This window comes from Papaver somniferum, chromosome 7 (genome assembly GCF_003573695.1).
Source record: "Papaver somniferum cultivar HN1 chromosome 7, ASM357369v1, whole genome shotgun sequence".
Classification (NCBI taxonomy): Eukaryota; Viridiplantae; Streptophyta; class Magnoliopsida; order Ranunculales; family Papaveraceae; genus Papaver; species Papaver somniferum.
In genome coordinates, this window is record NC_039364.1 from 53,753,266 (window position 1) to 53,769,354 (window position 16,089).

The window sequence follows — 16,089 nt, forward strand, 5'->3', positions numbered from 1 at the left end:
AACTGGAAGAACCTTCGAGAACATGAATTCCCCCTATAGAACTACCCTCGGCGTACTGGAGGTGATGGACTGAGGTGATTGAAGAGTGCAGATGTCGACATTTTGTGTGAACGGCGACAGAAAATAACAAAAATGCAAAATACCAAGAAAGTTCAAATCGCACCACCTCACACCTTTTCTCTCCTTGCGTGATTAGAAAATCTTACGTTTTACTGTATCCGCAAGTTATGTAAATACACATGGCACTTATCTTAGATTCGTGTTACGTACACTTAAATGACTGAGTTACTCTCAGTTATTTCAATCTCGTCACTCTCAGTTATTTCAATCTCGTCGTGAACTATTTAACCAATCAAATAAACAAGTCAAATTAACACTCTTTAAAGGATTGTGCACAAAATTAACAACTTTACCAATCAAATGAATCCGTCAAATCAACACTCCTTAAAGGAGTGTGTACAAATCGGATTCTAGTTGTAAACCCACATTTTGACACAGGTAGGATAAGAGTCTAAAGTCCAATGAGTGGTAATGTGGCATGGGCCACGACCTTGGAATGATCCTGGAACCATCTCAAGAAAGTTCCCACCACTTCAGCCATACCGTGATAGCCTAACATTCATCAAGCATAAAATTAGCATGCAATTTGGTTTAAGATGAATCTCACCGTCGTCACCGAAAGGCAGTGAAGTCAACCCCTCAAGTAAAGCGGGTACTGAATCTTGTACCAGATTAGTAAGTGAAATTAGAGGAAAAAACCATTATTCATGAAGAAGCTGAACGGCCGTTAAATTATATTTCCTACTCTAGGCAAAAACATCTGGAAAACTGCAAAACTTAAATTTCCTACGGTGGTAAATGAAAGTACGTACCTATAACTTGTCTAAACCAACAACTAGAGTGAAAAAAATTGGCAAGGAAGAATTTAAAATTCGAAAAGGCGGAGCTCAATCATTCCCTCTTTCCTCTTTGGTGAATACCAAGCAACTACTTTCCCCGAACGGAGAAGCCTCAGAGAATAATTCAAGCTGTACATGATGTCCTCCATATGCGGACCCCGCTTTCCGCCTGACACCGTGGAGCCAAGTGCAAATTTCGAATCTACTCGAAACACAATCGGCCCTGCGACCTGCATTATATGAAAAATGTTATCACATCATCATCAAGAGAAAAAAGAAGAAGAATGTGGATAGAATCCAACTGAAATGAAATTTTATCAATAGTGTCGTCGCTGATGCAAAATGCATTAGCATCTGATATTTGTTGTGGGTTCAACCCTGCGTATCAATGTTAACATATTCAAGCAGATGGCTAAGAGATAGTTATCCTCAAATTATATGTGCAAAAACAACTAAAATATAAGAACATACCTGTTGTTGTAATATAAGGTTAAGTCTTGGGGAAGAAAGCGGATTCACTTCTTTGCTAGCTGAAGAACTTCCAAAGACATTAGAAACAAGATCTGCAGCACCTTTGGCGAAAGCAGAAGCCGAGCAAATGTCCAATCTAGCATCAACCCTAGTCAGGTCTCCGTATGACTTCCTGAATTTTCCATGTTGAAATGTATAGCAAACAGAACCATACAAATCAGCCATTAATGGTTTTCTTATTTTCGGATGCAATGAAACAGTTCCACTTTCTCCCACTTGAATTGATGAATCCTCAGCCGTTGACCCTCCCTTACCCGTCAACCAGGCAGTACAGGTACCACCTAATGTGAAGGCGTGGCAGAGATCAAAACATACGAATACAAATAACTTAACACCTTAAAAACTATTGTAACTTATAACCCTAAGAATTTCAGATATTCTAAAATTACATTGGGGCTAACTATCTCTGTTTCTATATAACAGCATCGAAGATACTTTTCCATTGGTCAGTCTAATATGAGGATAAGCATTAGATGATTCGGAACTTGGTAATACAACCCAAACCAGAGTAGCTGTAATAAGACTGAAATGAATTGTTCTAACATGAATATATGCAACCACGAGTAAGAATAGAAAGAAAATAATAGCACCACAAGATATAGGCCTCAAACATTGCCACATAGTATCACCAGCAGATAACAATCAAGATACAAACCAAAAAAACAGGCATGAGCAAATCAAAATGAACAGTGATAAATGAAAAGGAATGATAAGAGATACTAATAGGGTAGTACATAGTAATAGAATTGTGAGTGAATTGTAACTTATGGTAAATACTAAGGAAAGAGTGGTTAAATCCAACAGTTGATGATGAAATCAGAAAATCAGATTGATTAATGAGTAAAGGCAGTTAGTAGAGCTGAATTACCAATTATTCCAGATACTGCAGCATGAGGTTCTTTAAGACGTACATCATAAGATGGCCACCAAAAAGCACCCTGGTTTGTCTTTCTTGTAATATCCTCTTCTGTCTCCTTCTGTCTCCATATATCCCTGCTTTTTTCATAAGAAAATCCAGCTTTTGCGCATAATCCAGGCATCAGACTTAAAGGTGGTTCACCAATTGAATCACTAAGAGGTTGAGGTTGGCCACTAACTTTTTGCAAACCCAAACGGTACCTCAATCCAGATTCTGAAACTATGGATGATAAATCTAAAGATACCGACTCAGGTACATTCCAGTATTCTCCATTTCGGTCAACAAAAAGCTCTGGCCATGCTGCTTCCATTGTGATGTCATGATCAGGAAGCTACAATGCAAGACCGGGGAGAACAGGTTACAGCCTCAAAGAAGTCTCTCTAAGGGTATCAAGAGTATTAAAATTTATCAGTCATACTAAAATTACTAAAACAAAATCTTCAAGAATGAGTTTCTGGTTTTGGTAACTTCGACATGGGTTTCATTCCTAGCCTACCCCAACTTGTTTGGGACTAAAGGCTTGGTTGTTGTTATTGTAAAATCTTCAAGAATGAAATATGTATAATTAATATAGAAAACTGTGTAATGAAGTAAGATACATATGAAAAAATCCTAAGTGTATTTGGGGTCTCAAATTCTAATATACATTTCACATTATCTCGATACTTGAGAGGGTAGCAAGGATTAGATTATCACCTAAAGATAAAGATAACCATATATCGGTATAGGTACCTTAGATTAGATAAGGAAGTGGCGTTGTACAATCCTCCTTTGTCAACATAGGAGTAAATACACGTTTAAAGAATGTGGTACTGCTCGTATGCGCGTAACATACTATGATATGAATGTTTATATCGACAAGACGGATGAAACAAAACCCTACAATAAATTTTGCAACCTACATGATGACGACATTGAAGAGATATATTACAACTTGCAACCTTAGCAAAGCATGTTGACATGCTTTTGTAAAACATGCTCATAAAACCAAAAGGGCAACAACACCTTGGTGGTATTATATCCCTTATACATGCTTCTTAAGAAATGATCAGTGGTCATATCTTGTACAATAGAAATATAAACCATAATAACGAAGATATTTAGAGGAACGCTTAAAGTTAACATCAATATGATCCTTGTTGTCTAGGTTGTCCTTTGCACATCACAACTCTAAATTAAAGACGACACCCTTTCTAGTAAGGGTGTCCCTACCCAGGTGAATACTACTTTCAACTCAACAAAAAGGATGGAATGAACTCGACAAGAAGGATGGAATACAGATAGATAAATCAAAATTAAGAAGCTAAAGAAAAACCAAAGAGAGTAATATCTATACCTTGTGATATAACTTTGCTTTTGAACGGCGTTTGTTCCAGTCACCTTGTTTTTCAGTACTTAGAAGCAGTGACGAATCAGGACCAATAGAAAGCTGTGTGCATAAACCAAGTGAATATATTGACTTATCCACGATGTGCTTTGCAATGTCTTTAATTGCAGGCAATTCAAAGTCATTATTCGCAAAAAATTCTGATTTAATAGAAGTTATGAGCTTCTTTGGACGAAACTGCCCAACTAATCCAAGCCACCTGTACCGCAAACATGGAATTTAGATTATGGCCTGAAACGAAAACCTAGAGAAACCCATCACAGAAAATACTAGAAAATTGATTCCTAAACATGAAAAAATGACCAAGAGTTTTATCAACCCGTTGTTCTCAATCAAAATGTACAACAAACCCATTACAGCAATCACAAAATAAACAGGTAACAAACTGAAATTTAGTATTACCAGTTGGAAGTGGAAGGTCTAAGCAAGAGAGACTGCATAGAAAAAGAACCAAGTTCCTTTTGAGAAGCAGGTGAGTATGAAGGAATAATACCAAGAGGAAAACCATTACTTAAAAGGGGAAGTTGTTGAGTTCTAAGTACACGACTAGCTTTAGCTCCATCGAGAGGAAAAGGTTCACCAGGTATAGATTTAGCAGAACCATCTAAGGTTTGTGGAGTTGAAACATTTAAGTCCCAGAATGTTGAATCCATTGCTAATCTCATATTCGCCATAGTTTCTTCTCTTTTCAGTTCTGCTTATGCTTCTCTCTTCCTTATCTGTGTTTTTTCATTTCATTTCACTACTTTGGCTCTCTCTCTTGTTCCTATTTGTTCTTTTTCTTTTTTTTCTTCTTCAACGGTGGGCTTAATTTTACTAGACGGTTTGGGTATTACCAAAATTTAATTAACGATTTTTCGGGACCATGATTTTTTTGGGACCATGGTTTTATTTTGGATAAAGAATTAGAAGTAAATTTAGGTCATCCCTTATCTAAATATTTATATTAATACCTAAATTATCCTCCTGATTAATTTTGGGTGATGATTAGTTAGTGTTAATAATAGTTAGTGTAATGATTAGTGAGATGATTAAGTTAAAGATAATTAGTGAGATTAAAAAATCAGATGAGTTTTTTTTTAAAGAAGTAGAATTATTGAGAGAGTAAAGTTAGAGAAGATGAAGAAGGAAAACATGAAAAACGATGGATTTTACCAACCACAACCGGAGGAAGGGTATTTGGGTACTCAGGTATGCTTCAAACTTAGATAATGTTGGTTGAATTGCTCCAAACTTTCAAAAACATGAAATTTTTTATATAAATTTGGGCCAGTTCGGTTAACCATATGTCAACAACATGTAACTGAACAAATCTGAAAGTGTAGTTCGGTTACCATATGTCAAGAACATGTAACCGAACACACCTGAAAGTGTAGTTCGGTTACGTTTTCCAAACACGCAGGTTACCGAACTCGTTCGTTAATGGAGGTTTTGGTCGTACAGTGCAATGTTCGGTTACCTAGGATAAAATGGTAGGTAACCGAACTTTGAACTTGACAATTTATTTGAGTACATCTTGTGTGTTCGATTAGTTCGCAAACTTCAACGCAACCAAGTTCCCAACCGAACTTCAGGTTAAAAGTAACCTAATGTTAGAAGTTCGGTTGGTTCGCAAACTTCAACATATTTTGCGAATCAACCGAACTGGGCTTATAGGTAGAGTTCGGTTACAAAGAAAACTTTAATAATTTTGTGAACGAACCGAACTTATGGACTTGTATTGTTCTAATACAAGGAGTTCGGTTAAAAGTATTTTTTTGCGAATCAACCGAACTTTGAGTTCGGTTAAGAAAAAAATAATTTGTGATAACCGAACTTTTTACTGAAAAAAAACTCCATTAAACCTCTCTACAACTTCCATTTTCAACTCATTTTGATGATTAGTTCTCATTTATTCAACCAAAAACGAATGATAAGTAATGGGTTTGTGAGAATATCTTTGTTAATGTTTTAAATTAAGCTATATATATAGTGGTGGTGGTGGTAATCGGAGGTGGTGGTGGTAATCGGCGGTGGTGGGCGGTGGTGGTAATCGGTGGTTGTTGTTGTTGTTGGTGGTGGTGGTAATCGGCGGTGGTGGGTGGTGGTGGTAATCGGTGGTTGGTGGTGGTGGTGGTAATCGTAGGTGGTGGTGAGAGGAGGTGGTGGTTATATATATATATAGAGAGAGAGGTGGTTATTGTGTTGGTTTTAAATTAAATTAGGTTAAGGGTAGGTTAGTCATTTCAATGTTCTAGGACACCCCTTATAACTATAGGTAAGGTGGCCTAATAAGACCATGGTCCCCCCAAAAAAACCATGGTCCCTAAAAAATCATTCAATTTAAAGAACGGTTTTTTGGGACCATGGTTTTTTTGGGGGACCATGGTCTTATTAGGCCACTTTCCCTATAGTTATAAGGGGTGTCCTAAAATGTGGAAATGACTAACCTATCCTTAACCTAACTTAATTTAAAACTAACCTAATAATCACACACACATATATATATATATATATATATATATATATATATATATATATATATATATAAATAACCACCACCTCCACCCATCGCCGCCGCCACCACTACCGACCATCACCTACCATTTCCGACTACCACCACCACCTTTCTCTCTCTCTCTCTCTGTATATATATATATATATATATATCATCAAAATATGTATATATATGTATATATATATCGTTTTTGGTTGAAAAAATGAGAAGTAATCACCAAAATGAGTTGAAAATGGAAGTTGTAGAGAGAAGTTCGGTTAGGAATTATGTGAAAAACTTTGTCGAACTAACCGAACTCAACTTTAATGGAGGTTTTTCTTTTTCCAGAGAAAAGTTCGGTTTCGTCGCAAAAAGTTCGGTTACGTCGCAAAAAGTTCGGTTTCGTCGCAAAAATGTCCCAACCGAATTTCGAGTTCGGTTACGTCGCAAAAATGTCCCAACCGAACTTTGAGTTCGGTTATGTCGCAAAAAATTCAATTACGTCGCAAAAAAAAGGTTCGGTTTCGTCGCAAAAAAGATCTCCCAACCGAACTTTGAGTTCAGTTACGTCGCAAAAAGTTCGGTTACGTCGCGAAAAAATGTCTCAACCGAACTTTGGGTTCGGTTACGTCGCAAAAAATGTCCCAACCGAACTACGTTTGCAGAAACAAAAACTTCATTAAAGCTTTGGTTCGGTTGCCTGTGATTTTGGATTTATTAACCGAACTACATTTGCAGAAAGTTCGGTTACATGTTCTTCGTATAATATAACCGAACTTTGTTGACTTGGTTGAAATTTTTTGTTACAATTTTGATTTTGACGATATTTTAGGCCATTTATAACAACATTCACTAAGTTACAAGCATATTTCGGTACCGAGAGAATGTTTTTTCTCCATATTTACCCATCTCAAAATAATTTTTTTCTCCATCTTCTTCTTCTTCTATTACTTTGGTCACTCAATAATTCTATTTCTTTTAAATACAATCATCTATTAGTTTAACCTTAATTAATGATTAATCACATTAACTAATCATTATACAAAAATAATCAGGAGGATAATTTTGGTATTAATATAAATATTAAGATAAGGGGTGACCTAAATTTACTTCTAATGTCTTACCCAAAATAAAACAATGATCCCCCAAAAAAAGGCTGGTCCCCAAAAAACCGTTCAATTTAAATGGACCTAGAGCCCTGGTTAAGGGGTGGTAAAATGTGGTCAGCTTATCTTGTTGCCCTTGATCTGATTATAATTAAACCTATACCCCATTTCTTAAAATCAGTTTAACCAAAAAACTAAAACTTAAAAACACTTGAACCTGTTTCATCTTCTCACTTCTTCGTCTTCCATTAATCCTTTGAAAATCGTCATATTTGATTTCTTAAAAAATGGGTGATCGGAAAACAATTAAATAACAATCCAGAAGTAAAAACTAATATCAAAACCTCCAAGTCAACAAAAAAATGGAAGAGAAAACTTTGAACTAGTGAAATTGGTGAACCCATGCATGAAATCCCTAAAGATGTTGAAAAGAACCCATCATCGGCTAGAAGAAGGCAGTAAGTGATGTCTAAACTCAAACTCATTACTCTATTGTGTGTTATGATTGTTATATTAGGTTAGACTATCGAAAATGATGATTTTCAAGGTTTATATCGTCAAGGTATATGTATTAGCACAATGACGACCCTTGATTTTTAGTGTTAGTCGTCAAGGTTGCAGGATGAAGATCATGACGACTCTTGATAACATTAATGGTGATTGTGAACCAATAACCAGGGTCAGCATGATAGTTATACCTCAAACATGACGAACTGTGATAGTTATTGTTAGAGCAATGCTCGTTCGAACTCGCAAGTTTTGATATCTCAAGCTTGTTATCAAATTTAGTTGTACAAAACTATATCTTGATTTCTAGTCTACATTTAGTCAAGTCTCAAATTAGGATTAGAAGTGTGTAGTTGGGTATCTATTGAAGACGGAGATCAACCGAAGACATTTGGAAAACTTCATCAACAAAAGGTATGTGAAGTCCGAACCATTCTATTTACTCATGTGATCACCATTTTATCTTCGAGTCAAGCTTGTCTTGTTGAAATCTCGAAATATGATTCAAGCAATAGTCATTGATAAACTGGATAAGTTTAGTTAAGAACAATTTATTGTTTATGAACTGAGTTATGATTCAAGTTAATCATTTGAAAATAGCCCGAGCCATGATATACATCATTGATGTCATTTGGGAATGTTTCGAATCGATTATTACAGTAATAAAACTACTAAATTTTTAGAACAGGGACTGTACACGTACTGGCATAGCTGTTGAGTTCTGCCCAGTGGTACGCGTACCGGCGTAGCTCTCGTTTGGTAATGACTTATGGTAGACGTAACCAGTACGCATACTCAAAAGTTCTGCTCGTGAAATTGGCTTATGGTACAGTACCCGGTGCGCATGCCAAAACAGCCTGACTTTAGATTTGTCTTGAGGTACACGTACCTTGACAGTCTGAATTCATGAATTGGGTTCAGTTCACATACCCGATACACGTACTTACCCAGTCAAATATTTTCAGATGCATTCAAACTATTTCTATGATATGTTTGGCATTTTATTAACTCCCGGAAACACCTCTAAGACATATTTGATCACTTAGTCGCCTGTGGTTATGGTTCAAGATCAAAGTCTAAAGTGTTAATGAATATGGCTATGCTTATGGTTCAAATGGCGAGTTACAGATAACTATGAACTATCATTATACACGGTTCGGTTATGGCTGACCATAATGTATATTCTTCTATATGATTACAAGTCGAATTTCTCACATGCTTACGTGAAACCCTAATTAGAGTTTCATCTAAACAAAGGAAGTGTCTGCTTGATTCCCAAGCTATCCTAGCCTGAATCTTAAGCGACCTTTGAACTTGAAAGTATTTAAATAGAGAGACTCTGATAATTGTGAAATTCAATCCCAGACACTTTTGTGTGTCCTAGTTGTATGCCAGAGTCGTCCTTTATTAACCTAAGTTTCATCTGAGAAACATAATTAGGTTAACAACTTAAATACTTTACTTAAGGATTCATGAAGCCAGGTCCGACTATGTTTTACCTTGGTAGTTCGTGCATCCTGATCTTGATTTTCTGTATCAAGGTTTTCGTAATCTCTTTCAGGCGAGACAAATAGAAATCGCAAAATTTTCTTCGTCTCAGACTTTGTGATTCGACAAGATAGATATTTGATAACGATTCTTAGTTGTATTCGTCTAAAATTGTTCTTTTGAGGTGGTTAATGAAAAGGAGAGTGTACCAAGTATATCACCAACTTTTTCGTTCTTGAGAAATCACAAAGTCTAAGACGAAGAGAACTTTGCGATTTTTATTTATCTTGCCTGAAATAGATTACGAGAATTTCAATAACAGAAAAGCAAGATCAGGATACACGAACTATCAAGGTAAAGATAGTCGGACCTGGATTCACGAATTCCTAAACGAAGTATTTTAGTCGTATACCTAATTATGTTTCTCAAAGGAAACCTAGGTCAATAGAGGACGACTCTATCAATCAACTAGGACACAAAGTGTCAGGGATTGAATTTCCCAGTTGAAAGAGCATCTCTATTTATAGTTTTTCAAGACTGAAGGTAGCTTATAACTCAAGCTAATATAACATGAGAATCAAGCAAACACTTTATATGTTTAGATGAGACACTGGTAGGTTTCAATTAAACATGTGAGAAATAGTCTTGAAAATATAATAAAAAAATATACACTATGATCTGGTTACGAAACCGTGTATAATGATTGTTCGGTTTGGAAATATGCCATGTGAACAAAAATCAAATTGATGTTCGTTAAAACACTTAAAAATTTAATCATGATGCACTCACATAAGTGTTTAAGTGATCAATGAAGTATTACAAGTGTTTAGGAGAGTTATAACAATACTAAACATATTAAAAAATAAGTCTTTGAGCATCTGTTAGATTCTACTAGGACCATTGGTGAAACGGTTCGTGAACCGTAAGGCTTGTTCACGAGTCAGGGTGCTACGGTTGGTGAACCGGGTTCGCCAACCCTAAAAGACTCCCTAATTCAGATGGCTACGGTTCGTGAACCGGGTTTTCCAACTTCTTTCCTTTTAATACCAACATAAAAATTCAACACGGTTCATGAACCAGGTTCGTGAATTGTCCCCAACTGAACTTAAGGTTTGCGAACTGGCTCGCCAACCTTCCCTGTATTTCTAAAACTCAGATATCTATGGTTTGTGAGGTGGTTTTCCAACCTACCATGAGCATAAATATCATAAGTTCATGAATTTCTCTCTTATGATGTTTGAAACATTCCCAAATGATAAAATCACTTACGGGCGATTTCCAATTGATCCACAAATTAATTCTCAAACAATAAATTGTTTCGAACTAATATTGTTAAGGACCGCTGAACATCTTTGCTAGAATCATATTTCGATCTTTTTAACAAGACAAGCTTGACTCGAAATTTCTGCTTTGTAAATCTACTTTTTTTATACGACATAGTCTTAGCAGATAGAAAATAGATTGATTTCAGTCTTCATACACCTGATACAGAAGTTCTTCAAATGTCTTCATCGATCTTCAGTCTTCGAGGGTGATGACTGATACTCAACTACCAAATTCTAACCTAGTCAGAGACTTGACTTACTACCCCCGCGTTTTCACCATTTTTACTGATCCTTTAGATCTAGATCTCTTCTTTTCTTTAGAATTATCCTTTCCCTTGGAAACAGTCACACTTTGTTGAGAAGAAGTAGAAACATAGTTACGTACCTTAAATGAGTTTGGCTTTTGGAAAAGTTTAAGCACATTTGTCAATCGACTAGACCTCTGTTGCAGTTTGTTGACATACCTTAGTTTTTGTTTGTACTTGAAGCGGTGTTTGAGTTTGTGACCTTCAGTAGTACAATAAGGGCATGTTCTGTTGAGAGAAGGTTCTGAAGCACTTCTGGTTTCAGCTGATAGACATACTTGAGATATCCTTGAAACATCAGTAGTAGGATTTTCATTAGAAAGTGAAAAATTCATTATATCCTCAAATGTTATGGAAAAATAATCTTCAAAGAGTTTGTCAAGATTGAGGTAAGTAACACAACTATCATCAGGATTAGCTACTTCAGCCAAAAGTGCTATTGCAGTTTCCTCGTTAACATAATTTCTCTGTGTCTTGCTTTACTTTTTGTTTCCGCATTGTGTTTCATATAACTAAAGTAAAAGTAAGTGATTCGATAAACAACATAGGTAGTTTTTAACTAAAATTGTATAGAACCTATAAGGCTTGTTTTTGAGGATTCTTATCTAGAAATAGATTAAAATACTTGTTCTTGTTGGAATTCGATTCGTGTACTGTTCCGTTACATACTAGGTTGATCTTGGATATTGATTTATGAGATCGTCCAAGAGTTCTTGTATACAATCAGGTTCACGGATCTTTGATCTAGACTGATTGTACAAGAAAGATAAACCGTATATACATATTATTCAAGGATCATTAAGTTGGTCTACTTGCAACTGTATTAGGTTTTGTCTTATACGTCGAAACAAAAAAATTGGTGGTGTATTTGGTGCCCCCTCGTTTTCAGTTATTTTTGTCGTCATCTATTTATTACCTATACCATGAAAATTTAATGTCATTTGAACTTTGTTTTCCTGTGTAAATTTTTGGGTGTAGGTCGTCATTGTTTTGAAAAATAAACATGACGACTATGTAGTTACACCTATGGTCAGCACAGTCGGTTAACTACAAGATACAGTAGAACCTCCATATATTGATACTCTATATAACCTCTACATATCAATAAAAAATCATGGTCCCAACTTGGGCCCTTTATAAATAGTAATAACCTCTACAATTTAATATTAATGGTTTACTTCAGTCCGTCTTAAGAAATTTACCTCCGTATATCAATAATCGATAATATATTGAAGAAATAGAGATCTTATTATGCTAATTTTGTCATTCATACAAGTTATTTTCTTAGCATTGGATGACATTTTGATTTATTGGAAAGAAACTAAATTGATGATTTATCTTCTACTATGCGTAATAGTACTATCTATAGTTGTGGAAAACATCAAAAATTCCTAATAGCCTAACAAGTTCCTAGATAAATACATGTATTTTTTGTATGGAACAATAAATATGTATGTTCATTGTTTATCATCTAGTACATATATAAATATATTTAACATACACTAAACTTAAAATTTTACATTCTACATGTGTACCTCTCTATATTAATAACCTCTCTATATTAATAATTTTGTGAATGCCCAGGAGTATTAATATTGAAAGGTTCTAATGTAACAATTATTACAGGTTCAACCCTTGATACATGTGTTCATAGCTTCTAGTACTCCTCATTCAAAACCTCTATGTGATGTAACTGAAGAGAAGGACTCTGTAATAGAATTATTCTCCTGGATTGAAAGTAATCTTGAAGAATTCCTAAGGGATATGAACAGTCCTAGCAATCCCCTCAAGTACATATTAAATCAGAGGAAGAAAAAGAGGAAAAGAAGATGATTATGATCCAATACTATTTTTCAGGGAGTGTAACTTTTCTGGAGCGAACCCATATATTATAATGATAGTGGCGACTATATAGGTTCACCTGAGGAGTTATAAGGGGGGATTGTTAGATCATTGGTCGATTGAACCCACAAGTTTTGTTATCTCAAGCTTGTTGTCAATGTTAGGTGATCAAAATTATATCCTCGTTTCTAGTCTACTAAGTCAAGTCTCGGACTAGGTTAGAATTGTAATTGAATATCAAAAATCACCTTTGAAGAATGAAGATCGACGAAGAAATTTGGAGAACTTCTGTATCAGGTATGTGAAAACTGAACCATTCTATTTTACTCACTATACCATCCTTCTATTTGTTGATACTATGTTGTATAACTTCTAGTAGAATTACAAAGAAAAAGTTTCGAGTCAAGCTTGTCTTATGAAAAATCTCGATATATTATTTAGCAAACAATATGTTCAACGGTCCTTAACAATATTAGTTCTACGAATTAATCTGTGGATCAATTGAAAATTGACCATCCAAAAGATTAATCTCTTGGGACTATTTCAAATATCATAAGAGAGAAATATGAACTTACTGATATTCTACTCAGTGGCGAACCAGTTCGCAAACAGATATATGAGTTACGAAGATACAGGAAGGTTGGCGAACTAGTTTGCAAACCATAAGTTCAGTTGGGTACAGTTCACAAACACGGTTGGAGAACCGTGGTGAACTGAATTTTTTTAAGTTGGATAATTATGGTCAACTGAGTTCGGTAGTCTAGTAGGTTTGGAGAACCCGGTTCACGAACCGTAGCACCCTCACTCGTTAACAAGCCCTTCGGTTCACGAGTCGTTGTACCGACTGTCCTGACATGTTTAAGAGATGCTTAAAGATTAAAGACTTATTATTTTAATATGTTTAGCACTGCTAGAACTCTCTTAAATACTTATAAGACTTCATTGATCACTTAAATACTTATGCATGTGTATCATGATAAATTTCTTATGTGTTTGAATGATCATCAAATAGTTTTTCGTTTTCTGGCTAACTTGCCAAACCAAACAGTCATTATACACGGTTCTGTAAAATAGCCAATGCGTATACTCTTCTATTGTATTTTGAAGACCTAAAGTTTTTGTTTGATTATCAAGTTATCTTAGCTTGAATTCTAAGCAACTCTTTGTCTTTTAAAACTATAAATAGAGATGCTCTTTCAACTGAGAAAATCAATCCCTGAAACTTTGTGTCTTAGTTGATTTTAGAGTCGTCCTCTATCGATCTAGGTTTACTCTAAGAAACATAACTAGGTCTACGACTAAAAGACTTCACTTTGGGGATTCGTGAAGCCAGGTTCGACTATCTTTACCCTGATAGTTCGTGAATCCTGATATTGCTTTTATGTTATCAAGGTTTTCATAATCTCTTTCAGGCAAGATAGATAGTAACCACAAAGTTCTATTCGTCTCGGACTTTGTAATTTGTCAAGATAAATATCTATAGTTGATCTTTCGAAGATTGTTTTTGAGAGGTGGTTAAGAATCTAGGCTGCTCTTTTGGGATTCGTAAGTTCCGCATTTGTGAGGTTTGCTAGATTTGTCTAATGCAAACAGGTTTCCACACCTTGATCTTTGATCTAAACGAAAATCAAATAGGCTTATTTGTTAGAGGTAGATTAGTATTAAAAGTCTTCACTGCGGCTGAAGCAACTCTTAGGATGTAAAGGACGTCAGCTAAGGGAATCAATTGTGTAGAACCTTGCGAGGTTCAAGAGACGTGAGGAGCGCGATTGTAAGTGAATCGCTTGGAGGGTGGGTTCAGTTTCAACTACATTGTAGTCCGAAATTTGATATTAGGCTAGTGTTTGTAGCGGCTTAATATAATATGGTGTTCAATCTGGATGAGGTCCCGGGGTTTTTCTACTATTGCGGCTTCCTCGTTAATAAATTTTTTGGTGTCTTGTGTTTTTCCTTTTCCGTATTATATTATTTATCTTTATAATTGGATTTACACAGATTCGTACATATTCAATCTAAGTAGATATGTCCACTTAATTGTAATCGATGACGAGACTTATTTATTGTAGAATTCGTATCTTGAAAGATGGATAACAAGTTCAATCACTTGGCAGAATTTCGATTATATTATTTGGATACGACTAGATTGATTTTGGATATTGATTTTTGAGATCGTCCAATTACTCTGATTAACAATCAGGTTCACGGAATCTAAGTATATATACATACTGATTGAGAAGAGGTTGAGATATAAACTCTATATACATATTGTCAAGGATCATTCAGTTGGTCTACTTGCGATTGTATTAAATTTTGTCTATTCAGGTTGTCGAACGAAAAATTTAGGTGCATTTGGTATCACCTGCGTTTTCAAAGTCGATGATGCTCAAAATCCTGATGAAGTGGAAGAAGAAGATGACACTGATATTGATCCATTTTAATGTGTTGATATGTTTGCTTTATTAGTTGTTGTTGAATCTTAGATATTTTAGAGTGTGTTGGATACTTTTAGATTTTGGTTGTGGTTTGAGATTTTTCAGTTACGCTTAAACGTACGTTAATTTCAGTTTCAGTTTCTCTCAAATTTTAGTCTTTTGCAGTTTCAAACAATGTTAGACTAGTAGTAAGTCGTTAAGGTACAAAATTTTCTAAACTGTCAACTGTCAGTATTCGTCATGTTAGTAAAGTTACATCCCTGACGAGTGCTTAGTAGTCGTTGGGGTACCAAGTATCGACCTATGTAACCTATAACCTATTGTTAGTATAAAAATAATATTTGAAGTACAAAGTACAATTAGTCGAATGCTCAATGGCTAGTATTTTCAAATATTATCCATCAAGTGTGTTATTAGTATAAAAGTACTTTCAACTACATCTTCAACCAAGCTTAAAGAATGGAAGATTCAAGTGCCCCATTACCAATTATTTGCAGTCTTCGTACGCTATCTGGTCATTTAGCAAATGATTTTCTCTTTGAAGGCAGCAAATGTACCATTACTAATTGTAAGATTTTCTTATTTCTCATGAAAGCTACAAAAGGAGATGTATATATCAACTGTATGCTTCAAAATGCAAATGCTGTGGATTTTTCTATTGGATAAATGAGCATGTATCTTCGTATGAAAATGAAGTTACTATAATCAACCTTATACCATGTACGGATCCATGTTGCGGTGGTAAGATGAAATTACTTTCCTCACCAAAACAAGTGTGTACTAGCAAAAGATAATACACATGTCCCAAATGTGTTAGGGTTCAGGTTTTAATATTTGTATGCTCTAATTAAGTGTTGAGTGATTCTCAATTA

The 16,089-nt window shown here is 35.2% G+C and overlaps 1 protein-coding gene across 2 annotated transcripts; it reads right to left on the reverse strand.

Annotated features, from left to right (window-relative positions):
• Positions 1-320: 320 nt before the first annotated feature.
• LOC113297328 (protein TRIGALACTOSYLDIACYLGLYCEROL 4, chloroplastic-like) lies at positions 321-4,508 on the reverse strand. Of its 2 annotated transcripts, XR_003333449.1 has the most exons (6): positions 4,139-4,508; positions 3,686-3,935; positions 2,299-2,680; positions 1,371-1,711; positions 873-1,129; positions 321-612 (listed from the first exon to the last, which is right to left on the reverse strand). XR_003333449.1 is itself a non-coding variant. In XM_026545762.1 (5 exons), the coding sequence occupies exons 1-5, from the start codon at positions 4,408-4,410 to the stop codon at positions 926-928; spliced, it is 1,449 nt and encodes a 482-aa protein (XP_026401547.1). In that variant the 5' UTR covers positions 4,411-4,508; the 3' UTR covers positions 699-925. The 2 variants fall into 2 exon arrangements, 1 of the variants encoding a protein (XP_026401547.1); XM_026545762.1 differs by lacking the exon at positions 321-612 and having other exon boundaries at positions 699-1,129.
• Between the last annotated feature and the right edge of the window lie 11,581 nt (positions 4,509-16,089).

Excerpts from the sequence above, each read along its gene's own strand:
- LOC113297328 (XM_026545762.1), bottom strand. The coding sequence starts at position 4,410 with ATGGCGAATATGAGATTAGCAATGGATTCAACATTCTGGGACTTAAAT. Across the intron at positions 2,681-3,685 it reads AAGCAAAGTTATATCACAAG|CTTCCTGATCATGACATCAC; the intron begins GTATAGATATTA and ends CTTGCATTGTAG. Across the intron at positions 1,712-2,298 it reads TGCAGTATCTGGAATAATTG|GTGGTACCTGTACTGCCTGG; the intron begins GTAATTCAGCTC and ends CCTTCACATTAG.